We start from the raw sequence: 27,373 nt of genomic DNA, 5'->3' as shown, positions 1-27,373 counted from the left end.
CTAATGCAGGTGGCTGGACAAAGGCTGAACACACTGAAGCATTTTATCTGAGGGTTATAATCAAACAAGTTTTCTAAAGTTTGTAACTGGAAATCGCACAATGGGAATATTCTAGTTTACTATCAGGAAAAAATTTCTTATCGTTGGAAAACTTTTCTCAGAAAACAAAAACATAAAAGCTAATATATCACTTAATTTTTTTTAAGTTTTAGATAAAGGATGCACAACAGTGTCAAGAAACAACAACCAAGTAGAAGATATGATGTCATTACCTGAACGTTAAACAAATATTACAAAAGTAGTAATAATGAGAACAAAATTGTTACTACCTTAGATTATAGAGTATCACTTCTTTATTTTAAACCCAACAAATAAATCAGATAGTGATGCTTTCCAAATGGACAACTCTTTATTAAGAAAAGGAAAATTCATATTTATGAGTTAATGCTGGAATTATTTTTCTCTAATCATCTGACTGAAATTCATCAAAGAGAAAAATTATACTGTAGAATCCCTTGTTGGTTATTTTTCACCAGTTTAGTTACCATTCAGTAAGCTAATCATCTAACATTTAATTTTAAGAAGAAATTTAAAAGTAAGAAAGAAGATAGCTTGCTAAGCTGTCATTGTGAATGAGAATCAGAGTGCTAAATTACTGATATTAAAATCCATCACTATGTGCAAAAACACTACATATGATCTTGTACAGGAACATTTCCCATGGGGAGATTATTTTAGATTATTTCACACTGTTAAACTGATTAAGAAAATCACAAAAAGAAAGCTAATGAAATTCATGCTGAGAATTTTTTAAACCTTAAAACTTATAAATAGCATTTATTTCTTTTAGGGTTCATTATGGAATGAAATAAACTAAATGGTTTATGAAAGTGTAAGTGATAGAGTAAACTGATTTTTACCCAAATATAAAATATTTGTCCAAAATATCATGAATTGCTGCAACTTGATCAGCTGAGAATAGCAATGCTTGCCAGGCAATCTAATCTTCAAGAAGGCTGGTAATAGTAGTTAAATTGAAATTAACCTATGAAACCATTCTTCTGATCAAAATATCAAGTAGTTCTCCTTTCCTTTTAACCACACTAATTTTAAATAATATTTATAATGTAGTAAGATTATATTCCACAAATATTATTTAATGAATGTACATTTAAGATATCTTATTCCATTTAAATTTATGAAATTGAAGATATTTCTAGGAAAGTTGATCCTAACAAAGCTGATATTTCTCAAGTTACTAAATTATTTGAAATTGATACTGAACCACCATGTTTGCTTTTGGTTCACTCACCACGCACCCTCCCTTCAATCAACCACTTATTGAGCAAGCTCTTGGAACGTCCCTTTCTCCAGGACCTACTAATACATTTATGCTGATGCAGGATTTTCATCACATAAAACAAGTCCTACTTTATGGAAAAAAAAATGTGCTATTGAATAGGTCATTTTAAGCAATTGTTTGCCCTTTGTGTATTATATAGATCAGGGCCAGCCAACTTCCTGTAAAGGGTCAGATAGTAAATATGTTAGTCTTTGAAAGCCATAAGCAGCTGCTCAACTCTGCCACTGTACTCTGAAAAGAGTCATAGATAATACATAAATAAATGAGCCTAAAATTTTTCAATAAAACTTGATTTACAAAAATAGGCAGCAGGCCAGATTTGACCACTGGCTATAGTTTGCCCCCCTGGTATAAACAATCACAGGCTACTTTAAAATACTTTCAGTGCAGAGGGTAAGATGAATGCATTTAATTTTATAAAATGATGCTATATAGATACCAACAAATGCTTTAACAATTATATTTGTTCTTATACTTTAGGAGAATTACCTTTTATTAATATCAGTAAAATCAAGATACTATGTCATGATCAGAAAGAAATTTCAAGTTAAAGTACTGACTCATTGAAGGAGGGACAATTATTACAATTACAACCAAGAGAATAAGAACTACCAAAATTTTTCTATTTAAATACAATACAAAACATATCTTGCTTTTATTTGGAGAAAAATCTGAGTTTTAAATAAATCTCCAACCCTCAAGTAAACAGAATCGTGACAGCTATTATTTTATGAAAATTATTTTTCTCAATGAACTGATTACTGAAAACAGAATTTTTAATTACAGGTCTCATGCTTCTATGTCTTTTCCCTGTGATTTTTCCTGAATGGCATGGTAAACATCCTTTCCCACTTTTTCTAGTAACTTACTTGTCTTTTAAGTCTCAGTTTAAGCATTATTGGCTCTTTGGAAATAGTCCTGACATGTTCTACCTCCTCCACTCGAACTGCCAGTGTGGGTCAGAGCCCCTTTTCTTTTTCCTTTCTTCCCTTTCTTTGACAAGGTCTTGCTCTGTCGCCCATGCTAGAACCCAGTGGTGCAACTGCGGCTCACTGCAGCATGGAACTCCTGGGCTCAAGCAATCCTCCCACCTCAGCCTCCTGAGTAGCTGGGACCACAGGCATGCGCCACTATGCCTAACTAACTTTTTAAATTTTTTTGTAGAGATAAGGTCTTTTTTTTTTTAATTTTTTTTTTTTTTTTTTTTTTTTTTAAGGCTAGTCAAGTGAAGCAGTGGGAGTGTCTTGCTATATTGCCCAGGCTGATCTCAAATTCCTGAAGCAATGCTCCAACCTCAGCCTCCCAAAGCACTGGGATTACAGGCCTGAGCCACCATGCCCAACCCAAACCTTTTTACTTTTTAGCATCCTGTAGTTAACTCAGTTACAGAAGTTCTCACGTAATATAAAAAAAAAAATTATTGTCTGACTTACAGATCAGAAGAAGACAATGTTTAGTTAGATTCAATGACCACCAATATTTCTTACCATAATATCTCCATTTATAAGTTATTAATTTTGACTGGTGGTATAAAATCTTAAAGTTGTTTATTCAAGAAACTTCATTAAGGGCTATAAATCCTAAATTATCATATATCCAAAATATATATCTGTGGGCTTAGATGTACATGACAACCTAGCTGACTAGATGTCACATTTTTTAAAAACCGAATATAGTAAAAATTATCCTATCCTATCCTATTCTAGTGTCTACTAATAGTTTACAAGTCTCAGACAAGCTTGACTTCTTTTCCCATTGATTTTTCTTCCATATGATTTAAGATTCTTTTTTTTAATCCTTCAGGTTCAGTTGTGCATTTAAAAAATGTATAATTCCTTTTTTTTTTTTTTTTTTTGATAGAGTCTCGCTCTGTTGCCCAGGTTGGAGTGCAGTGGTACTTTTTTGGCTCACTGTAACCTCCACCTCCCAGGTTCAAGTGATCCTCCTGCCTCAGCCTCCCAAGTACCTGGGATTACAGGCACCCACCAGCACAGGATTTTTTAGTAGAGACGGGGTGTCACCATCTTGGCCAGGCAGGTTTCGAACTCTGACTTCAAGTGATCTGCCTGCATTGGCCTCCCAAAGTGCTAGGATTATAGATGTGAGCCACCATGCCTGGCCAAAAATGTATGATTCTTGATGGAGGAATCACACAATGGAAAATATACAATGAACACTTTAATCTAGACTTTCAACCGAACTTTCTTTCATGAAAGTTTTCTTCTGTTTTATCTTTGTGTTCTCTTTTTTAGAAATATGAGTTACGTGAATTTATAATCTCTGTTGTCTGCTTACCACATGAGCATTTTTTTTTCTGCAGTAGTTTTCATCTCTGACTATTCCAGCTTCGTTTTATATGATCTTTCATAAGTCTGGTCTCTTTATCACTGATTTTATTTTCAGCAGTGTTGATTCTATCATTTGCTTTTTCTAAGATACTTTTCCTTTTCTTAATGGTCTACTTACAGTACATTAGATTAGCTCTGCCAGCTCACTTACCATCTAATCTTATAATTATTTCATGTCTAATCTCTCATGTAATCAGTACCATGACTACTTTAATTTCTCTTAAAATATAGAAAATTTTACCTGAAAAATTCTCTCATTTCCTGAGGTAGTTCTTCCTCCAAAATATATCTGTCACATGCTTTTATTTGTTAGTTCATCTCTGCCTCTCCCCCTGCTCCTCCTGCTTCCTTTCTGTACCTGCCAACCCATTTCTTTTTATAATAATGGTCTCTACAGATAGGACCCATGTTCAATCCATTTTGCTTTTTGGGATTTCTCAACTTTGAATATGAGTTCTTCTGGTCAGGTCTGCTGATTTCCTAAGAAGAGTGGGCAAAACTCACCTGTTCAAAAATGGTTTTTATTATTAAAATAATACAAGATCATACCAGAAATCTTAGAAAAGTCTAAAAGAGAAAATTTAAATCACCCAGATTTTAATATCCAGAAATAAGTTCTATTAAAATTTTAAGATGTTTCTTTCCAGTATTTTTTCATGCACATATTTTATTTCCACAGTTGAGGCAGAAATAGGTGTACCCTTGCATCATACTTTCCTATTCACATTATCTGTAAGCATTATTCTACGTTATTGAAACCATTTGAAAAATATTGTTCAAAATAACTGTTATATCACCTCATGTGACTGCACCATTATTATTATTTTTTTTTTTTTGAGATGGAGTTTGGCTCTTTTTCCCCAGGCTGGAGTGCAATGGCGCAATCTCGGCTCACTGCAACCTCCGCCTCCTGGGTTCAGGCAATTCTCCTGCCTCAGCCTCCTGAGTAGCTGGGATTACAGGCACGCGCCACCATGCCCAGCTAATTTTTTGTATTTTTAGTAGAGACGGGGTTTCATCATGTCGACCAGGATGGTCTCAATCTCTTGACCTCATGATCCACCCGCCTCAGCCTCCCAAACTGCTGGGATTACAGGCATGAGCCACCGTGCCCAGCCTGACTGCACCATTATTTACTTAACTGTTCCTTTAAATGTGTGAGAGAAAGCTGAAACAAAATTCCTATGCTTACCCCTGCCTTTTTATCGTTATCCTATTTATTTTTTTGTTTCTATGATAAAACATGGCTCTAAGTTCCTGAATTACAAACAAAACAAAACAACAACAACCAAAAAAAAACCGACCTTCTTTTCCTTTATCACTAAAAACAAAGAAAGAGATTTATGCTTTTGGCCAAGGCAGAATAATTGAAACTGTATTTTGCCCTTCTGCAATAAATCATTAAAACACTGGATAAAACATGTGAGACCACTGATACCAGACATTACATAATAGGTAGCAAAAGACAGTATTCCCTGAGATATGAGGGCAAAAAATCAGGCAAGCAAGCTGGCCATATTCCCTGGCTTTCTACCTAGAGGCAATTTCTAGACTGCAACAGAACAATCTAAATGAGTTGAAGAGACAGTCCTGAGAGTTTTGGGATGCTGAAACAGTTGGAATTTGCATAGTAGAATTCAGCACAGGAAAGCGCCATGCAGAAGAAAAGCTCCAGATATCTGCATAGGGGATGTAATCTTTGGCTGAATAACAAATTGCATATGCATAGTTGGGCAAAGAACAATACACATATCTGGGAGATATAAGCATTCTGAATAACCAGAGCTGAAACACCTCAATGAACACCTGGGGGATTCAGGAAGGAGCTTAGAAAGGTCCTAAAACCTAACACCTAGAAGGGCTAAAACAAACCTGGAATAATGGCTAATCTATATTCACCCTATCAAAGCTTTTAAAAAAGGCTCAAAAAGAGCAACCTAACTTAACCACTTGCCAAAATAAAATTCAATACCCTTAAAGGAAGTAACAGAGACTCAATGTAATAATCACTACACACAGCATCCAATCATAACTTACTTGACTTGCAAGGAAGCAGGAAAACAGGACTCACGACCAGGGGGAAAGAAATCAAACCATAGAAACAAAACTAGAAATGATGGAATTACAGATAAGGACTCTAAATAAGCTGACTTCTGTTTCTGGGAAGATGGAGATGTACTTTTCCTTATCCCTCCTTGTATGTGCAATTTAAAACCTCTGGAAATTATATATAAAGCAAACATAAGGAAACCCTAAAAAAATAGAAAGGAGGAGGAGGAACAGCTAGACCTGTTCAAGACCTGAAGAACAACAGGATGATGAGGTTCCCTTCTGTAGGTTTTTTTTTTTTTTTTAATTTTTAGAAACAGGGTATTACTTTGTTGCCCAGGCTGGAGAGTACCGTGACACAATCATGGCTAACTGCAGCCTCTGCCTCCTGGGCTCATGTGAGCCCCCTGCCTCAGCCTTCCAAGTAGCTTGGAGGACAGATACACACCACAATGCCTGGCTTATTTTTTTATTTTTTTTTTTTGTGGAGGAAAGAAGAAAAAAATGAGTAAAGGAGAGGAAGAAAGAGGAAAAGAAAGAGGGAGAGTGAATGGAAATACTGCTTTATTCTGAAAAAAAAAAAATGGGTATTAATAATGGCCAATCAATGTTTCATTTAAACCTATGAGTAGGTTGATGTGGTATTGACTAGAATGTTTATTTTGTGTATTTGAAGTGGAGAGCTCTATAAATATTTATTAAGTTTACTTGTTCTGGATCTGAGTTCGAGTCCTTGATATCCTTATTAATTTTCTGTCTCATTGAGTCTAAGTCTCTATGTATCTGGGTGTTAGGATCGTTAGCTCTTGTTGTTGCATTGATCCTTCTACCACTATTTCTTTGTTGCTTTAAAATCTATTTTATCCGCTACGAGAATTGCAACTCCTGCTTTTTATTTATTTATTTATTTATTTTTGCTCTCCATTTGGTTGGTAAATCTTTTTCCATCCCTTTGTTTTGAGTCTTTGCATATACTTGCCTGTGAAACAGGTCTGGATGTAACATGTCGTTGGGTTTTGGTTGTGTCTTTTGATTGGGGGATTTAGTCGATTTAAATTTAGGGTTACTGCCATTTGATGTTAACTGGCTGTTTTATCCATTCGTTGATGTAAATTCTTCTTTATGTTGGTGCTCTTTACTTTTTGGTATATTTTTAGAAGGGCTGATACTGTTTGTTTCTTTCTGTGTGTAATGCTTCTTTCAGAAGCTCTTGTAAAGCAGGTCTGGTGGTAATAAAATCTCTGAGTTCTTGCTTGTTCATAAAAGATTTTATTTTTCCTTCAGTTGTGAAGCTTAGTTTGGCTGGATATGAAATTCTGGGCTGAAGGTTCTGTTCTTTTAGGATGTTGAATATTGGCCCCCACTCTCTTCTGGCTTGTAGAGTTTCTGCTGAGAGATGTGCTATAAGTCTGAATGGCTTGCCTTTGTGGGTAACCTGACCTTTCTCTCTGGCTGCCCTTAGTATTTTCTCCTTCATTTCAGCCCTAGTGAATCTAACGATTATGTGCCTTGGGGTTGCTCTTCTTGAGGAATATCTTTGTGGTGTTCTCTGTATTACCTGGGGTTGAATATTGACCTGCTTTGCTAGTTTAGGAAAATTTTCCTGAATAATGTCCTGAAGGGTATTTTCCATCTTGGATTCATTCTCTCCGTGGCATTCAGGTACACCTATCAAACGTAGATTTGGTCTTTTCAGATAGTCCCACATTTTTTGGAGACTTTGCTCATTCCTTTTTATCCTTTTTTCTCTAATCTTTTCTTCGCATTTTATTTCATTAAGTTGGACTTTGACCTCTGATATCCCTTCTTCTGCTTGAACAATTCAAGTGTTTAAACCTGTGTAAACTTCTCAGAGTTCCTGTTTTGTATTCTTCAGTTCCATTATTTCACTCATATTCCTCTCTAAGTTGTCTATTCTCAATAGGATTTCATCAAACTTTTTTTCAAAGTTTCTAGTTTCTTTACGTTGGGCTACAACATGTTCTTTTAACTCACCGAAGTTTGTTACTATCCATTCCCTGAAGCGATATTCTAGCATTGGGATGTGCTCGTTCTCCATCAAGCCTTGTTCCTTTGTTGATGTGGAACTGTGATCAGCTTTACAGGGAGAGGCATTCTGACTTTGAGTATTCTCAGCTTTTTTACTCTGGTTTCTTCCCGTCATTGTAAGTTTATCCTCCTGTGGTCTTTGAATTTACCAACTTTCAGAATAGGTCTCTTGAGTGGGCGTCCAGGTTGTTAGTTCCCAGGGCCAGAGCCGCGGTGTTAAAACTGATGGTGCTTTTCTGCCCAGGATTCTCTTGTCTGGCTTCCTTCTTGTGTCCGTAGTAGGCGACTCTGCCTTCCCGGGGCTCCAAACCTCGGTCAGAAGGGGAGCCGGTCCCGTTTACTCTGCTCCTCTGCGCCAAGCGCGGTGCCGTCACAGCCACTGCGCCAGGCTCTGGTGTCCTGCTGGGGGCCCTTGTGGGTCCTCCGAACCTGTTTACTCTGCTCCGAGAGCTGCTGCGCCGAGGCGCCGGTGGAACGGCTGCGCCGGCCACGAAAGTCGCACTGGTGACCCGTGTGATTCCTCCACTGGGGATCTTCTGCTCCTTGACCAACCAGAATTTGTCTGAAAGTGTTGGCTTAATCTAGTTCTCCGCGCCTTCATTGAGAGCTGCAGTCTCGAGATGTTAGTGATCGGCCATCTTGGATCGGACCTCTGGCTTATTTTTTTTAAAGAAATTTTGTAGAGATGGGGACTCACTACATTGCTCAGGCTGGTCTCAAACTCTTGGCCTCAAGCAATTCTCCCACCTTGGCCTCTGAAAGCACTGGAATTACAAGTATGAGCCACAGGGTTTTTCTTTGACTCATATATCATCGACTTAGAGCCAAAGAAGCCAGCAACCCAGAAATGCTGATGGAAACATATAAATAAGGCCCCCATAAAAGTCTGTTCTCTTTAGCCAAAGGACCAGGAAAAGGGCAACTTAACAAAAGATACAACTTTTAGACAATAACTGTTCTATTAACACAAATACCACAGAGAAAAACTGTGGCTCCACCTCCTCACCCATGCCAGCAAAGGCTAAGGGGAGCCTAGAATTCCACCCCCACAAGGCTGTCATGAGGAATCCCAATACTACTGCCAGGGTGAGGTCAGAGAAGGCCAAAAAGGAACTGGAACTTTCATCCCAGTCAACCAGTAATGAGCATCCTCCTCCCACAGTGATATCAGTGGAGATCACATAGGAGTCAGAACCCTCTTTCCATGTAGTAACAGGTAACAAGGAGCACACCCCCAAACCACAGGTCAGGAGTCAAGGGAGGCTGATTAGAGAACCTGGATTTCTACCTATATCCAGTAGTAAAGAAAGCAGTGCCTCCCCTTCTCTTGACAGAATGCCTAAAAAAACCTAACTGAAACAGAAAGTTTAAATAAGATCCACAAAGAGAAACAGGGTAACAATCTGTTTTGTAGAATAAGATGTCCAATTTTAAAAAAGGGAGAAGATAAACAGATTTAAAATTAGAACAAGAGGCCAAGCACAGTGGCTCACACCTGTAATTCCAGCATTTTGGGAGGCCGAGGCAGGCAAATCACCTGAGGTCAGGAGTTCGAGACCAGCCTAGCCAACGTGGTGAAATCCCATCTCTACCAAAAATACAAAAATTAGCCAGGCATGGTGGCGGGTGCCTGTAATCCCAGCTACTCGGGAGGCTGAGGAATCAGAATCACTTGAACCCAGGAGGCAGATGTTGCAGTGAGCCAAGATTGTGCCACTGCACTCCAGCCTGGGTGACAGAGCAAGACTCCATCTCAATCAATCAATCAATCAATCAATAAATAAATAAATAAATAAATAAAATCACATGAAAAGATACACAATATCATAAATCACTCGGAAAATGCAAATCAAAACCACAATGAGATACCACTTCCCACCCACTGGGATGGCTATTAACAACAACAACAACAAAAGATAAAAGAAATAAGCACTGGGGAAAATGCAGAGAAACTGGAATGCTTGTGTATTGCTGGTGAGAACGTAATACGGTATAGCCATTATGGAAAACAGTATAGCAGTTCCTCAAGAAATTAAACACATAATTACCATAAGATCTAGCAATTCCAGTTCACACAAAAGAATTGAAAGCAGGGACTCAAATAGATATTTGTATACAATATTAGCAATAGCTAAAAGGTAGAAACAACCCAAATGTTCATTGACAGGTTGGAATGGATAAACAAAATGCAGCATATCCTTACAATGGGATATTATTATGCCATAAAAAAAGATTGGAATTCTAACACATGTTGCAACATGCATAAACCTTCAAGACACTATGCTAAGTGAAATAAGCCAGAAAGAAAAAGACAAATATTAGGTAATTCCACTTAAATCAAGTATCTAGAAAAAAGAAATTCATAGAGGTAGAAGGTAGAATGGTGGTAAACAGCATTGGGAGAGGGGAAGAATGAGGGTTATCACTTAGTGAGTACAGGGTTTCAGTTTGATAAGATGAAAAATTCTAGCGATGAATGATGGTGGTGCTTGTACAACAATGTGAATGCACTTAATGTCACTGAACTGTACACTTAAAAATCATTAAAATAGGCCAGGTATGGTAGCTCACACCTTTGGGAGGCCAAGGCAGGCAGATTACTTGAGCCCAGGAGTTCAAGACCAGCCTGGGAAACATAGTGAAACCCTGTCTCTACAGAAAATATAAAAATATGCCAGGCATGGTAGAATGTGCCTGTAGTTCCAGCTACTCAGGAGGCTGAGGCCGGAGGATCACCCAAGCCCGCGGAGGTTGAAGCTTCAGTAAGCCATGATTGTGCCACTGCACTCCAGCCTAGGCAACAGACTGAGACCCTGTATCAAAATGTAAACAAACAAATCATTAAAATAGTAATTTTTGTTATGTATATTTTACTACAATATAAAATTTGGTTAAAACAGTAAGATTCAAAGTCTCATGACAAATTATGAAAATGTCCGTTTCCATTGGAAATCACTTATACCAAAAATCAGGAAGATCTCAAACTGAATGTAAAGAAATGGCAACATCAAGATGACAGAGATGTTAGAATTATCTGATAAAGGAAGACTTTAAAGCAGTCATGGTAACAATGTTTCAAGAGATGGTTAAAAATACACTTGAAAAGAAGAAGCAATGCTACTTAATAATATTGAAAAGTTCCATTCACAAGCAGTATTTAATTATTGTAAATCTGGCCAGGCATGGTGGCTAACACCTGTACTCCCAGCACCACTTTGGAAAGCTAAGATGGGCAGATCACTTGAGATCAGGAGTTTGAGATCAGCCTGGACAACATGGCAAAACCCCATCTCTACTAAAAATACAAAAATTAGACTGATGTGGTAGTGTGTACCTGTAGTCCCAGCTACTCAGGAGGCTAAGGCAGGGAAATCACTTGAACCTGGGAGGCGGAGGTTGCAGTGGGCCGATATTGCGCCACTGCCCTCTAGCCTGGGTGACAGAGCAAGACTCTGTCTCTAAATAAATAAATAATTATTATAAATCTGCATGCAACTTATAACATAGCTTCCAAATATGTAAGGCAAATGACAGAATTACAAGAGAAATAGATAAATTCACAATTATAGTGAGAGATGTTTCTCATAAGTCTCTTAGTAATTGATACAAAAAAATATAAGAATAAAGATTTAAACAGCATAATTAACAAACCTACACAGTAATACATAACAACTGAAGAGTACTCACTATTTTAAAGAAAATTGTCTACATGTTGGGCCATAAAGCAGGCTTTACTAAGAGCTTATATAAATTTTTGTTATTTTTCAATCTCCCAAGCAACAAACCACAGGCTTCTGTGGTGAATCACAAACTTGCAAGCATTTGATTTATAGAGAACATTTTTAAAAATAAGTTTTACAATGTACTTTTTCCTCAACAAATTTCTATCTCATTTATAATAATTTCTTTTTATTAAACTAAAATTTTCCATTTTTTTTTGAGACGTAGTTTCGCTCTTGTTACCCAGGCTGGAGTGCAATGGTGCGATCTCAGCTCACTGCAACCTCCGCCTCCTGGGTTCAAGCAATTCTCCTGCCTCACCCTCCTGAGTAGCTGGGATTACAGGCGCGCACCACCATGCCCAGCTAATTTTTTGTATTTTTAGTAGAGACGGGGTTTCACCATGTTGACCAGGATGGTCTCGATCTGTTGACCTCGTGATCCACCCACCTCAGCCTCCCAAAGTGCTGGGATTACAGGTGTGAGCCACCGCGCCCGGCCCAATTCTCCATTTTTTTTAAGACTGACTTCTACTATATCTTTCCCTCAGCTGGGTCAGAATGAAGGAGTAACACTAGCATCTGTGAATAGGCAAAATATCACTTAAGTTAATATTAAACTACCTTTCCTTACAAGGGAAACTTTATATGCCCAAACAGAAAAGCTTCAGAGAAACCAGCTCTAGTGTTCATTCATTGATGTTTTGTTATATATGAAATGTCTCTTGAATAAATTAGACATTTTAGACCTTTTCTTATCTAATCTGGTATTTAGTTTCCTGGGAAGTTCAATCCATGTTCAACTTCAAATTGTATATTATATATCTCAGTTCATGTTCAATTTCAAATTGTATACTATTCATCTCTGGCTTTCCTTCCCCCTTGAAAAACTTAATTCAAGAGTAGGAAAGGGAAAGAAAACTAAATTCAATCTGGCCAATTCAGTTGCCTATTAATATTGCTATTATACATTGAAGTAGGACAAATTACTGGCCAAAGAAAACAACAATAAAATATTTGAAGTAAAAAAAAAAAGTACAGCTACAAAGTTGCTCCCTGAGAACCTCTTAACTTGTTTGTTTCTGAGATTTCTCTTTTTACTTTTTGTGTATTTTATGCTATATGAGACCACTATTTTTAGCACCTATTTCTCCTAGCTTCCCTCTTTATATTTTGGTATCTGTGTATACCATATTACTTTGGATTGCTAGCATGGAGAAAACACTGCAAGTCTATGTTCTCCCCAAATGTAAAACATGAATATAAAGGGAAAAAATTACTAACAGCATAAATCTTCCAAAAGTACTTTTCCTACATCTATAAATATCTCTGAGAAATTGAAATCCTTGGGAACCTAAAATTGGTCAAGGAAACAGATGTTCTAATTCTCCCAAGTACAGCATAGGGAATAAAGTTTGGCACCAACAATAATTCCAACCAAAGTACACGTCAAAAACATTGTCTAATTATGCCTTTAGAATGTCTGAAGATAAAATATTTTAACCCTTCTTAGGAATTTTTAAGGTTTTATTTTTTAAAAATATTTTAACCTTTCTTCAAATATGTTGTGCATGGGGAGAAAGTATTTACCTAAAATTATGGGAATTATATTTTGGCAAGTTTTGCTTTCTCTTATAGGTATTTTGTCTATATTTTATATCCTCAACTACATTATAAATAATGTGCCAGAACAGCTTAGTTCACAATTCTATTATCCATTATACCTGATGCAACACATTGTACATAGTAGGTTCTCAATTGGCAGAATGTTAAATCATTAAATAATCATATAAAAAATTACTTAAAATTAAGAGTAAAAAAGGAGGCTATTTTATTATTAATCATATTGTAATGAAGACTATTTTAAACTCTATGCAGTGATGATACACACAAATATTTAAACTATTTATGTGCCTCAACTTGACATAATTTCATAACTTGATGGCAATCACATTTAAATATATTAGAATATTTTTGTAATAATGCTATTCTAGAATAGCAACTTTAATAGCTGGGAAAACATGTTAATAATGGCCATTAACCTGAAGAAAACAGGGAACATTAAACTTTTTTTTTCAGAAATAAATATATAAGTTTAAACATTCCACTAAAATATTTATGAGCAAACCTCAAATTAAAATTTATAAAATGCAAACTATTCAATGTTTCAGTTAGAGAATAATTTAGACTATATTTTGTAATTTTTCCACTGTACACATGGATGATACTATATAAAAAGATTCTTTTCTCCTTCAGTGTCTTTGACTATTACTATCTAAATAGCAAAATATATTCTGCTTGAATGCCAAGATCAAGGCAATCCTACTAAAGCCCTTGATTATCAATAAATATGATCTTAGTAAATACAAATAAATGATTTGTTTTTACCTTCAGGACTGCTATGAATGGTACAAAGTTAGCTCTTTGGAGTCCATTTTTATAGAGATCTGAAAGAAAAAAAATGATATTAGTTTTTTACTTAGCTTAAATCATGATGTTAGTTTATCTTTTAGCTTGGCAAATAAAGCTTACTACTGATTTAAAAAAAAAGATAAAGGTGCAAAAAGAAAAAAAGACCAAAATTGATTTTCTCTTTGGGTTCTACACACATTTTACTATAATTTTAATAAAAGAAAAAAATTAACAGTCACAGAAAGAAGATCAAAAGGCATTCAATCAAACTGGCTTTAAACTATAATAAGAAGCAATAAAATAATCTGGAAGGTATCACTTCCAAAATTCAAAATCAATAACTTAACATGAGAAGATTCGATATGTAAAAGCATTTAATACTTGAATATATAGGAAGGATTCTACTAGGAAAAAAATCATTCTCTCCTTTTCTCAATCTATAATAAAAGTTCTCAGTGAAAAACTTGGACAGGCTCAGTGGCTCATTCCTGTAATCCTAGCATTTTGGAAGGCCAAGGCAGATGGATCACTTGAGGTCAGGAGTTTGAGATCAGCCTGGCCAACATGGTGAAACCCCGACTCTACTAAAAATACAAAACTTAGCCAGGCATGGTAATGGGTACCCTTAAGCCCAACTACTCAGCAGGCTGAGGCAGGATAATCGCTTGAACCAAGGAGGTGGAAGATGCAGTGAGCCAAGATCGCACCACTGCACTTTAGACTGGGGGACACAGTGAGACTCTGTTTAAAAAAAGAATTAAACATTGAAATAAGATTATCCTTTTTAGAAAATACATCAATAGGCAGAACTGTTCATGTATTGCATTAAATATTTGTAATGCAAATATATATTTTATTTATTTGCTATCAAGGTTAAAAAAGTCACTTTAAATAAAATTGCCTAAAAATTAAAACTCCATTCTTTGGAGGACAAAAACCATATCATAATTTCAATTGATGCTGAAAAATTATCTGATAAAGTTCAATATCCATTCATGATAAAAACCCTCCAAAAACTAGGTATAGAAGAAACAGATTTCAACATAATAAAAGCCATATATGACAGACCCACAGCTAGTATCATACAAAATGGAGGAAAACTGAAAGGCCTTCCTCTTAGATTTGAAACATGACAAACTATGCCCACTTTCACAATTGTTGTTCAACATAGTACTAGATGTCTGAGCTAGAGCAATCAGATGAGAAACAAATAAAGGGCTTCCAGATTAGAAAGAAATAAGCCAAATTATCCTTGTTTGCAGGTGATATGAGCTTATATTTGGAAAAACCTAAAGATTCTATAAGAGGGCTGGGTGTAGTGACTCACATCTGAATCTTAGCATTTTGGGAGGTGGAGCCAGGTGGATCACTTGAGTCCAGGAGTTCAGGACCAGCCTGGGCAACATGGCAAAACCCCATCTCTACAAAAAATACAAAAATTAGCCAGGTCTGGTGGGCACATGCTTATAACACCAGCTACTCAGGAAGCTGAGGTGGAAGGATCACTTGAGCCTGAGAGCCAGAGGTTGCAGTGAGCCAAGACCTTGCCACTGCACTCCAGCCTGGGTAACATAGACCTCAAAAAAAAAAAAAGAGACAGAGAGATACTTCCACACTGCACCCCAACCTCACCAGTAGCTGAGACTATAGACACACACCACCATGCCCAGTATTAAAAAAAAAAAAAAAGGAAAACTATTATAACTGATAAACAAATTCAGTAAGGTTGCAGGATATCAAATCAACATAACAATAATCAGTAGCATTTCTATATGCCAGCAATAAACAATATGAAAAACAAATTTAAAAAGCAATCCCATTTACAATAACCACAAATAAAATCATATACCTAGAAATTAACTTAACCAAAGAAGTGAAAGATCTTTGAAATAGAAACTATAAAGCATTGATGAAAGAAATTAAAGAGGGCACACATACAAAAATGGAAAGATATTCCATTGTCATGGATTGGAAGGATCAATATTGTTAAAATGCTCATACTACCCAAAGCAATCTACAGATTCAATGCAATCCCCACCAAAATAACGATGCCATTCTTCACAGAAACAGAAAAAGCAATCCTAAAATTTATACGGAATCAGAAAAGATCCAAAATAGCCAAAGCTATCCTAAAGAAAAAGAACAAAACTGGAGGAATCACATTACCTGACTTCACAATATATTACAAAGCTGTAGACATCTAGCACAAAAACAGACGCATAGACCAGTGGAACAAAATAGAGAACCCAGAAACAAATCCAGATACCGACAGTGAACACATTTTTGACAAAGGTGCCAAGAACATACATCAGGGAAAAAAGCATCTCTTCAATAAATGGTGCTGAAAAAACTGGATATCCATATGCAGAAGAATGAGACTAGACACCTATACTTTTTCTATAAGGTAAGAACCTTACAGAAAAATAAAATCAAAATAAAGACTTAAATCTAAGACCTCAAATCATAAAACTATTAGAAGAAAACATTGGGGAAACTCTCCAGGACATTGGTCTGAGTAAAAATTTCTTAAGTAATACCTCACAAGCACAGACAACCAAAGCAAAAATGAATGAACGGAATCACATCAAGTTAAAAACCTTCTGCACAGCAAAGGAAACAACTGACAAAGTAGAGATAACCCATATAATCGGAGAAAATATTTGCAAACTACTCATCTGACAAGGGATGAATAACCAGAATATATAAGGAGCTCAAACAACTCTATAGGGAAAAAAAAATCTAATAAATCCAATTAAAAGATGGGCAAAAAATTTGAATAAACATTTCTTAAAAGAAGACATACAAACAGCATATGCAAAGAGGCATATGAGAAACTGCTCAATATCATTGATCATCAGAGAAAAGCAAATCAAAACTACAGTGAAGTATCATCTCACCCCAGTTAAAATGGCTTTTATCCAAACAGGAAATAACAAACACTGGTGAGGATGCAGAGAAAAGGGCACCCTCAATACTCTATTGGTGGGAATGTAAATTAGTACAACCACTATGGACATCAGTTTGGAAGTTCCTCAAAACACTTTAAAAAGAGCTACTATATGATCCATCAATCACACTGCTGGGTATATATCCAAAAGAAAAAAAAAATCAGTACATCAAAGATATATCAGCATCCTCATGTTTGTTGCAGCACGGTTCACAATAACCAAGATTTTGAAGCAACCTAAATGTCCATCAACAGATGAACAGATAAGAAAACGTGTTATTTACAAAAAAGAATGGAACTTGAAACAACATGATTGGTACTGAAGATCATTGTATTAAGTGAAATTAGCCAGGAACAGAAAGACAAACATCGCATGTTCTCACTTACTTGTAGGATCTGAAAGTCAAAACAGTTAAACTCACAGAGATAGAGAATAGAAGAATGGTGACCAGAGGCTGGGAAGGGTAGTCGGGAGTGGGGAAGGTGGGGCTGGATAATGGGTGCAAAAAAAAAAAAAAAAAAAAGGAAAGAAAAAGGCTCATGCCTGTAATCCCACCACTTTGAGAGGCCAAGGTGGGCAGATCACTTGAAGTCAGGAGTTCAAGGCTAGCCTGGACAACATGGCGAAACCATGTTAAAAATACAAAACTCTATTAAAAATACAAAAATCAGCCAGGTGTGGTAGCACACATCTATTATCTCAGCTACTTGGGAGGCTGAGGCAGGAGAATTGCTCAAACCCAGGAGGGAGAAATTGCAAAAAAAATTAGCCAGGCATACTGGTGTGTATCTGTAATCCCAACTACTTGGGAGGCTGAGGTGGGAGAATTGAACAGGGAGGCAGAGGTTGCAGTGAGCCAAGACCACACCACTGCCCTCCAGCCTGGACAACACAGCAAGACTTTGTCTCAAGAAAAACAAAAAAAGAATGAATAAATAAAAAAGACCTGGTATTTGATAGTACAACAGAATGATTATACTTCGATAATAATTATACATTTAAAATAACTAATAGTGTATAATGGACTGTTTGTAATACAGAGTATAAATGCTTGAAGGTATGGAATATCCAATTTTCCATGACGTGAATATTACCAAATAATCTCATACCTGTACCAAAATATCTCATATACCTCATAAAGATATATACCTACTGGGAGCCGGGTGCGGTGGCTCAAGCTCAATAATATCAGCACTTTGGGAGGCCAAGGCAGGTGGATCACACTTAAGATCAGGAGTTCAAGACCAGCCTGGCCAACATGGCGAAACCTTATCTTAACTAAAAATACAAAATTTAGCCAAGTGTGGTGGCACATGCCTGTAATCCCAGTTACTTGGGAGACTGAGGCAGGAGAATCACTTGAACCTAAAAGGCGGAGGCTGCAGTGAGCTGAGACTGTGCCACTGCATTCCAGCCTGGGTGACAGAGCAAGATTCCATCACAAAAAAAAAAAAAAAAGTATGGCATTATGGGATCTTTTCCATATTTCCTTTAGAGAAAATTTGGTAACTATGATAAACTTCAAATGCCACATATGCTTATGGAAATAAACTAAGGTCATTAGGAAACATTTATTCTCTTTAGAAAAGATTCACCATAATATCATCATAGTAAGGAAAGTATTTGCATAAGCTCTTTGGGTAATTAAAGACTACAGGTTTCAATTTGGTTATATTTAAAAATTTTATTTAGAAATGTCATAAAAGGTAAAATAATGCTGGTCAGGCTATTTCTATTTCAAGATTCAAAATGAGATCTTTTCTTCCCTATAATCAATACATCTAATGAGTAAAATGATAAAAATGCAGGATATGGGTCTAATGTTAAATATTTTCAGTCTTCCCTAATTTCCAAGTTGCTGAGGAAGGTGGATAAAAACATTGGCATATGATAAGAGTTGATAGATGTGATTGCAGGAAGTGGTAAAAATGAAAAATCAGACAATTTTTAAAATATACTCAATGTTTATAGCAGCTGTACTCATAAATAAAATAAAAACTTCAGCTTTATTTGGGATAGCCAAACACTCAAAGAAATCTAAATATCCATCATCAGAGGAATGGATAAACAAATTGTGCCATATCTGTGCAATGAAATACTATTCAGCAATGAAAAGTACAGACTATTCATACACACAGCAAAATAGATGAATCTCAAAATAAGTATGCAGAGTAAAAGAAGCTAGACCCAAAAAGTAAGTACATACTATGTGATTCCATTTATATAAAAACATTTCTAGAAAATGCAAATGAATCTATAGCAAAAGAAAGCTAATCAGTAGCTGCTAAGGGAAGGCACAACAGGTTTGGCAGTGACAGATGAAAAGAAGGACAAGACCAGGTGTGATGGGTCATGCCTGTAATTCCAGCACTTTGGGAGGCCGAGGCAGGTGGATCACCTGGGGTCAGGAGTTCAAAACCAGCCTGACCAACATAATGAAACCCCATCTCTACTAAAAAACAAAATTAGCCAAGTGTGGTAGCACATGCCTGTAATTCCAGCTACTTGGGAGGCTGAGGCAGGAGAATCACTGAATCTAGGAGGCAAAGGTTGCAGTGAGCCAAGACTGTGTCACTTCGCTACAGCCTGGGCAATAGAGTGAGACTTCATCTCAAAAAAAAGGAAAGGAGGGAGGGAGGGAGGGAGGGAGGGAGGGAGGGAGGGAGGGAGAAACAAAAGAAAGGAAGGGGGAAAGAAGAAACTTTTTGGGGTGATGGAAATATTCACTCTATTAGTTGTGGCAATGGTCTCATGAAGGTACACATATGTCTGTATTTTAATAATTATATCCTTTAAGTATGTGCAATATGTCAACTATATTCCAAAAAACCCTTTAAAAATTTATTGAGAAAAAAAGCCATATATATCATTAGTGATTATTAAAGAGCACAATGTTACAGAATTAAAATTAAGATATTACAGTAATGAAAGTTCATCTATGTTAAGGTAACACTTTGGTCCTATTTGTAAAATAATATATTTTTATGGATATATAAAGCTCTGAGTTGCAGTTTAGAAAGCAGGCACCTTTTAACATGCTAATGACAATGAGAGCTTGAGAGATGGAAAGGCCCACTTGTAATGTTCTTGATTAAAAGATTTCCATTCATCAACAAAGTTAAATAGGATACCAATGCCTTCAAGTCTTAGAGACTTAATTTTTTAAAGAATGAACTTTTTAAAAAATCAGGCTTTACAAGGATATATAACCCAAAACTTTATGCTCTGAAAAGTGTATTCTAAACAGAATTTTAAACAGAAATCATTTGGCTTGAAAGCCTTTAGGTTTTTATAGAAAACAAGTGAAAAGGGACCATAGTCATTAAATTGAAGAGTTTTTTTGTAATTCAAATATTATGCTAATTATCAGTGAAATAGATCCATCTCCTGAAATATTATTTAGCTATGAAATTTTTTTTTGATGATTTTTTATTGCATTTTAGGTTTTGGGGTACATGTGAAGAACATGCAAGATAGTTGCATAGGTACACACGTGGCAGTGTGATTTGTTGCCTTCCTCCCCCTCACCCATATCTGGTATTTCTCCCCATGCTATCTCTCCCCAACTCCCCCCGCCGCCGCTATCCCTCCCCTATTCCCCACAATAGACAACAGTGTGTACTGCTCCCCTCCCATATTCTCACATCATATGGGGATGCTCCACTCCCCATATGAGTGAGAATATGCAGTATTTCATTTTCTGTTCTTGTGTCAGTTTGCTGAGAATAATGTTCTCCAGGTTCATCCATGTCCCTATAAAGGACACGAACTCATAGTTTTTGATGGCTGCATAATATTCCATGGTGTATATGTGCCACATTTTCCCAGGCCAGTCTATCATCGATGGGCATTTGGGTTGGTTCCAGGTCTTTGCTATTGTAAACAGTGCTGCAATGAACATTCGTGTGCATGTGTCCTTATAGTAGAACGACTTATAGTCCTTTGGATATATACCCAGTAATGGGATTGCTGGGTCAAATGCAATTTCTATTTCTAGGTCCTTGAGGAATCACCACACTGTCTTCCACAATGGTTGAACTAATTTACACTCCCACCAGCAGTGTAAAAGTGTTCCTATTTCTCCACATCCTCTCCAGCATCTGTTGTCTCCAGATTTTTTAATGATCGCCATTCTAACTGGCATAAGACGGTATCTCAATGTAGTTTTGATTTGCATTTCTCTGATGACCAGTGATGATGAGCATTTTTTCATATGTTTGTTGGCCTCATGTATGTCTTCTTTGTAAAGTGTCTGCTCATATCCTTTGTCCACTTTTGAATGGGCTTGTTTGTTTTTTTCTTGTAGATCTGTTTTAATTCTTTGTAAATTCTGGATATCAGCCCTTTGTCAGATGGGTAAACTGCAAAAATTTTTTCCCATTCTGTTGGTTGCCGATTCACTCTAGTGACTGTTTCTTTTGCCATGCAGAAGCTGTGGAGTTAGGTTAGGTCCCATTTGTCTATTTTGGTTTTTGTTGCCAATGCTTTTGGTGTTTTGGTCATGAAGTCCTTGCCTACTCCTATGTCCCGAATGGTTTTGCCTAGATTTTCTTCTAGGGTTTTTATGGTGCCAGGTCTTATGTTTAAGTCTTTAATCCATCTGGAGTTAATTTTAGTGTAAGGTGTCAGGAAGGGGTCCAGTTTCTACTTTCTGCACATGGCTAGCCAGTTTTCCCAACACCCTTTATTAAACAGGGAATCCTTTCCCCATTGCTTGTTTTTGTCAGGTTTATCAAAGATTGTATGGTTGTAGATATGTTGTGTTGCCTCTGATGCTTCTGTTCTGTTCCATTGGTCTATATCTCTGTTTTGGTACCAGTACCATGCTGTTTTGATTACTGTAGCCTTGTAGTATAGTTTGAAGCCCAGAAGTATAATGCCTCCTGCTGTGTTCTTTTTACTTAGAATTGACTTGGCTATGTGGGCTCTCTTTTGGTTCCATATGAAGTTTAAGGTGGTTTTTTCCAGTTCTGTGAAGAAGGTCATTGGTAGCTTGATGGGGATAGCATTGAATCTGTAGATTACTTTGTGCAGTATGGCCATTTTCGTGATATTGATTCTTCCTAACCACAAACATGGAATGTTTCTCCATCTGTTTGTGTCCTCTCTTATTTCGTCGAGCAGTGGTTTGTAGTTCTCCTTGAAAAGGTCCTTTACGTTCCTTGTTAGTTGTATTCCTAGGTATTTTATTCTCTTCATAGCAATTGTGAATGGCAGTTCATTCTTGATTTAGCTCTCTTTCAGTCTTTTATTGGTGTATAGGAATGCTTGTGATTTCTGCACATTGATTTTGTATCCTGAGACTTTGCTGAAGCTGCTTATCAGTTTCAGGAGTTTTGGGGCTGAGACGATGGGGTCTTCTAGATATACTATCATGTTGTCTGCAAATAGAGACAATTTGGCTTCCTCCTTTCCTATATGAATACCCTTTATTTCTTTTTCTTGCCTGATTGTTCTGGCTAGAACTTCCAGTACTATATTGAATAGGAGTGGTGAGAGAGGGCATCCTTGTCTAGTGTCAGATTTCAAAGGGAATGCTTCCAGTTTTTGCCCATTCAGCATGATATTGGCTGTTTGTTTGTCGTAAATAGATTTTATTATTTTGAGCTACGTTCCATCAATACCTAGTTTATTGAGGGTTTTTAGCATAAAGGGCTGTTGAATTTTGTCAAAGGCCTTCTCTGCGTCAGTTGGGATAATCATGTGGTTTTTGTTTTTGGTTCTGTTTATGTGGTAAATTACGTTTATAGACTTGCGTATGTTGAACCAGCCTTGCATCCCCGGGATGAATCCTTCTTGATCATGGTGGATAAGCTTTTTGATGTGCTGTTGCAATCGGCTTGCCAGTATTTTATTGTAGATTTTTGCATCTATGTTCATCATGGATATTGGCCTGAAGTCTTCTTTTCTTGTTGAGTCGCTGCCGGGTTTTGGTATCCGGATGATGTTGGTCTCATAAAATGATCTGGGGAAAATTCCCTCTTTTTGGCTTATTTGGAATAGTTTCAGAAGGAATGGTAACAGTTCCTCTTTGTGTGTCTGGTAGAATTTGGCTGTGAACCCATCTGGACCGGGGCTTTTATTGGGTGGTAGGCTTTTAATTGCTGCCTCAACATCAGACCTTGTTATTGGTCTATTCATAGTTTCGACTTCTTCCTGGTTTAGGCTTGGGAGGACACAAGTATCCAGGAATTTATCCATTTCTTCCAGGTTTACTTGTTTATGTGCATAGAGTTGTTTGTAATATTCTCTGATGATGGTTTGAATTTCTGTGGAATCTGTGGTGATTTGCCCTTTATCGTTTTTTATTATATCTATTTGGTTATTCTCTCTTTTCTTTTTTATGAATCTGGCTAGTGGTCTATTTTGTTCATCTTTTTGAAAAACCAGCTCTTGGATTTATTGATTTTTTGAAGGGGTTTTTGTGTCTCTATCTCCTTCAGTTCTGCTCTGATCTTAGTTATTTCTTGCCTTCTGCTAGGTTTTGAGTGTTTTTGATCTTGCTCCTCTAGCTCTTTCAATTTTGATGATAGGGTATCAATTTTGGATCTCTCCACTTTTCTCATGTGGGTACTTATTGCTATATGCTTTCCTCTAGAGACTGCTTTAAAAGTGTCCCACAGATTCTGGTATGTTGTGTCTTCGTTCTCGTTGGTTTCGAAGAACATCTTTATTTCTGCTTTCATTTCATTGTTTATCCAGTCAACGTTCAAGAGCCAGTTGTTCAGTTTCCATGAAGCTGTGCGGTTCTGAGTTAGTTTCTGAATTCTGAGTTCCAACTGGATTGCACTGTGGTCTGAGAGACTGTTTGTTACGATTTCCATTATATTGCATTTGCTGAGGAGTGATTTACTTCCAATTATGTGGTCAATTTTAGAGTAGGTGTGATGTGGTGCTGAGAAGAGTGTATATTCTGTGGATTTGGGGTGGAGAGTTCTGTAAATGTCTATCAGGTTTGCTTGTTCCAGGTCTGAGTTCAAGTCCTGGATATCCTTGTTAATTTTCTGCCTGGTTGATCTGTCTAATATTGATAGTGGAGTGTTAAAGTCTCCCACTATTATTGTGTGGGAGTCTAAGTCTCTTTGTAAGTCATTAAGAACTTGCCTTATATATCTGGGTGCTCCTGTATTGGGTCCATATATATTTAGGATCATTGGCTCTTCTTGTTGCATTGATCCTTTTACCATTATGTAATGTCCTTCTTTTTTTCCTATTGATCTTTGTTGCTTTAAAGTCTATTTTATCAGAGACGAGAATTGCAACTCCTGCTTTTTTTGCTCTCCATTTGCTTATAAATCTTTCTCCATCCCTTTATTTTGAGCCTTTGTATATCCTTGCATGTGAGATGAATTTCCTGGATACAGCACACCGATGGGTTTTGGCTTTTTATCCAATTTGCCAGTCTGTGTCTTTTGATTGGTGCATTTAGCCTATTTACATTTAGGGTTAATATTGTTATTTGTGACAATATTAACCCTAAATGTAAATAGGCTAAATGTAAATAGGCTACTGCCAATTTGATGCTAGCTGGCTGTTTTGCTCGTTAGTTGATGCAGATTCTTCATTTGGTTGATGTTCTTTAGCATTTGGTATGTTTTTGGAATGGCTGGTACTGGTTGTTCCTTTCTATGTGTAGTGCCTCTTTCAGGAGCTCTTGTAAAGCATGCCTGGTGGTGACAAAATCTCTGAGTACTTGCTTGCTCACAAAGGATTTTATTTTTCCTTCACTTATGAAGCTTAGTTTGGCTGGATATGAAATCTGGGTTGAAAGTTCTTTTAAGGATGTTGAATATTGGCCCCCACTCTCTTCTGGCTTGTAGTGTTTCTGCCGAGAGATCTGCTGTGAGTCTGATGGGCTTCCCTTTGTGGGTGACCTGACCTTTCTCTCTGGCTGCCCTTAGCATTTTCTCCTTCATTTCAACCCTGGTGAATCTGACGATTATGTGCCTTGGGGTTGCTCTTCTTGAGGAATATCTTTGTGGTGTTCTCTGTATTTCCTGGACTTGAATATTGGCCTGCCTTACTAGGTTGGGGAAATTTTCCTGGATAATATCCTGAAGAGTATTTTCCAGCTTGGATTCATTCTCTTCGTCACATTCAGTTATACCTATCAAATGTAGATTAGGTCTCTTCACATAATCCCACATTTCTTGGAGACTTTGTTCATTCATTTTTACCCTTTTTTCTCTAATCTTACCTTCTCATTTTATTTCATTGAGTTGATCTTCGACCTCTGATATCCTTTCTTCTGCTTGGTCAATTCGGCTGTTCAAACTTGTGCATGCTTCGTGAAGTTCTCCTGTTGTGTTTTTCAGCTCCATCAATTCACTCATATTCCTCTCTAAGTTGTCTGTTCTTGTTATCATTTCATCAAATCTTTTTTCAAGGTTCTTAGTTTCTTTGCATTGAATTAGAACATGTTCTTTTAGCTTACAGAAGTTTCTCATTACCCACCTTCTGAAGTCTGATTCTGCCATTTCATCACATTCATTCTCCGTCCAGCTTTGTTCCCTTGCTGGTGCGGAGTTGTGATCCCTTGTAGTAGGTGAGGTGTTCTCGTTTCAGGTGTTTTCCTCCTTTTTGCACTGGTTTCTTCCCATCTTTGTGGATTTATCCACCTGTCGTCTGTGTAGTTGCTGATTTTCCGAATGGGTCTCTGAGTGGACGTCCAGATTGTTGATGGTGAAGTTATTTCTGTTTCTTAGTTTTCCTTCTAATAGTCTGGCCCCTCTGCTGTAGGACTGCTGAGGTCCACTCCAGGCCCTGCTTGCCTGGGGATCACCTGCAGCAGCTGCAGAACAGGAAGCGTTGCTACCAGTTTCTTCTTCTGCTGTCTTTGTCCAGAATGATGCCTGCCAAATGTCAGTCTGATCAGTCCTTTGTGAGGTGACTCTTTGGATATATGGGGGTCAGGGAGCTGCTTGAGGAGACAGTCTGTTCTTTATAGGAGTTTGAGTGCTGAGCTGTGAGCTCCATTGTTCATTCGGAGCTGCTAGGCAGGTATGTTTAAGTCTGCTGCAGCAGAACTCATAAACCCCCTTTCTTTCCCCAGGTGCTCTGATCCGGGGAGTTAGGGCTTTATTTATGCGTATCCATTGCGCTGCTGCTTTTTTTTTTTCCCCAGGGCTGTCCTGCCCAGCAAGGAGGCAGCCTAGTTGCTGTCTGTCTGCAGAGGCTTTGCTGAGCTGCTATTGGCTCCGCCCTGCTGCCGTGGGCTCCACCCTGCTGCCGTGTGTATTTCCCTGCAGTCCTATTTATATGGGTGTGGTTAGAACTGCCTTGGCAATGGTGGCCCGTCTCTGTAATGGCGGACTCTCTCTGTTACGGCGGGTTGCCTCGGCAATGCCAGGCTGCATCAGCAATGGCAGACGACCTCCATAGTGGTGGAGTGCCTCGGTAATGGCAGACACCCCTTCCCGACAGAGCTGGACCATCCTGGGTTTAGCTGTGCTTGCCATGAAACTCTCAAACCTGAGCATTTCCAATTGCTGTTTTTGTTGTTTGTTTGTTTGTTTGTTTGTTTGTTTCTGTGGGTGTGGGACCCACCAAGCCTGACCACCTGGCTCCCTGCCTCAGAGCCCTTTTTCTTTTTTTAAGTTGAACGGTTGACTCTCTCCCAGGTATTCCAGTCGCCTGCTGAAAGGGTGCCAGGATCTGTGTGATTTCCCGTGCGGCAACCCACCGCGCCGGCTGAAACAACGTCACTGCCCAGGAATCTCCTGGCCTGGCTTTATGTTTAAGTCCCGTTTAATCAGATGAATGTGTTAATCTGCCTTCCCAGATCTCCGATTGCCAGTTTAACAGGGCAACTGGAGCAGTGTATTTTGTATGGAGAGCCGCTGTGCTGTGGCACCAGCCGAAACAGCCGCACTGGTGACCTGTGGGGCTTCTCCGCCTGGGAATCTCCTGGTCTGTGGGCAATAAAGATCCGTCTGGAAATGTGGTGTCTACTCACCCTCTGCACTTTCACTGGGAGCTGCAATCCTGAGCTGCTCCTACAGCGCCATCTTCCTGAGTCTCCCGAAAATTTTTAATATTATTTAATATTATTTTTCTTAGACATAAAGATTTTATAATACATTTATATCACCATTTGTCATTATTTACTAAATATTATTTTAAATTCAGGAGTTCTTAACTATGATTTCTTAATTATCTCAACAGAGTTAAATCAGCACTTGGTCATAAAAGACAGAATACTAGAATTATGGGACATTCATTTTGTAAATGGTATAAGCACCTCTAAATTCTCAGCAATGAGTAACTACAATACTCACAGATGAAACACAAGCAAAGAGAATTTTTAAAGTAAATGCAAGTACCTACATAAAGATTTGGAGATGCACATGGATATGCAGATCTTTTTCTTAAAAATCCAAGTGTCAAACCAAGAAGCTGAATAATGCTTATTTATATATGTACGTATTGGTTTAGAGTAAGAGAAACGTTTAAAACAGGTCTTAAAGGAGGTTTCCTATAAATTAT

The 27,373-nt window shown here is 37.5% G+C and overlaps 1 protein-coding gene across 5 annotated transcripts in view; it reads right to left on the bottom strand.

Annotated features, from left to right (window-relative positions):
• Positions 1 to 27,373, bottom strand: part of AFG1L (AFG1 like ATPase) — a 251,443-nt gene that overhangs the window by 104,428 nt on the left and 119,642 nt on the right. For all 5 annotated transcript variants that reach the window (XM_054254317.2, XM_078369902.1, XM_002746932.7 and 2 more), the window contains one exon: positions 13,917 to 13,975. In XM_054254317.2, the coding sequence (XP_054110292.1) occupies positions 13,917 to 13,975 (59 nt within the window). The remainder of the gene's footprint in view (positions 1 to 13,916; positions 13,976 to 27,373) is intronic.

This window comes from Callithrix jacchus, chromosome 4 (genome assembly GCF_049354715.1).
Source record: "Callithrix jacchus isolate 240 chromosome 4, calJac240_pri, whole genome shotgun sequence".
NCBI lineage: Eukaryota > Metazoa > Chordata > Mammalia > Primates > Cebidae > Callithrix > Callithrix jacchus.
The sequence above is the reverse complement of the archived record's forward strand: the minus strand, read 5'-3'. Positions and strand labels throughout refer to the sequence as shown.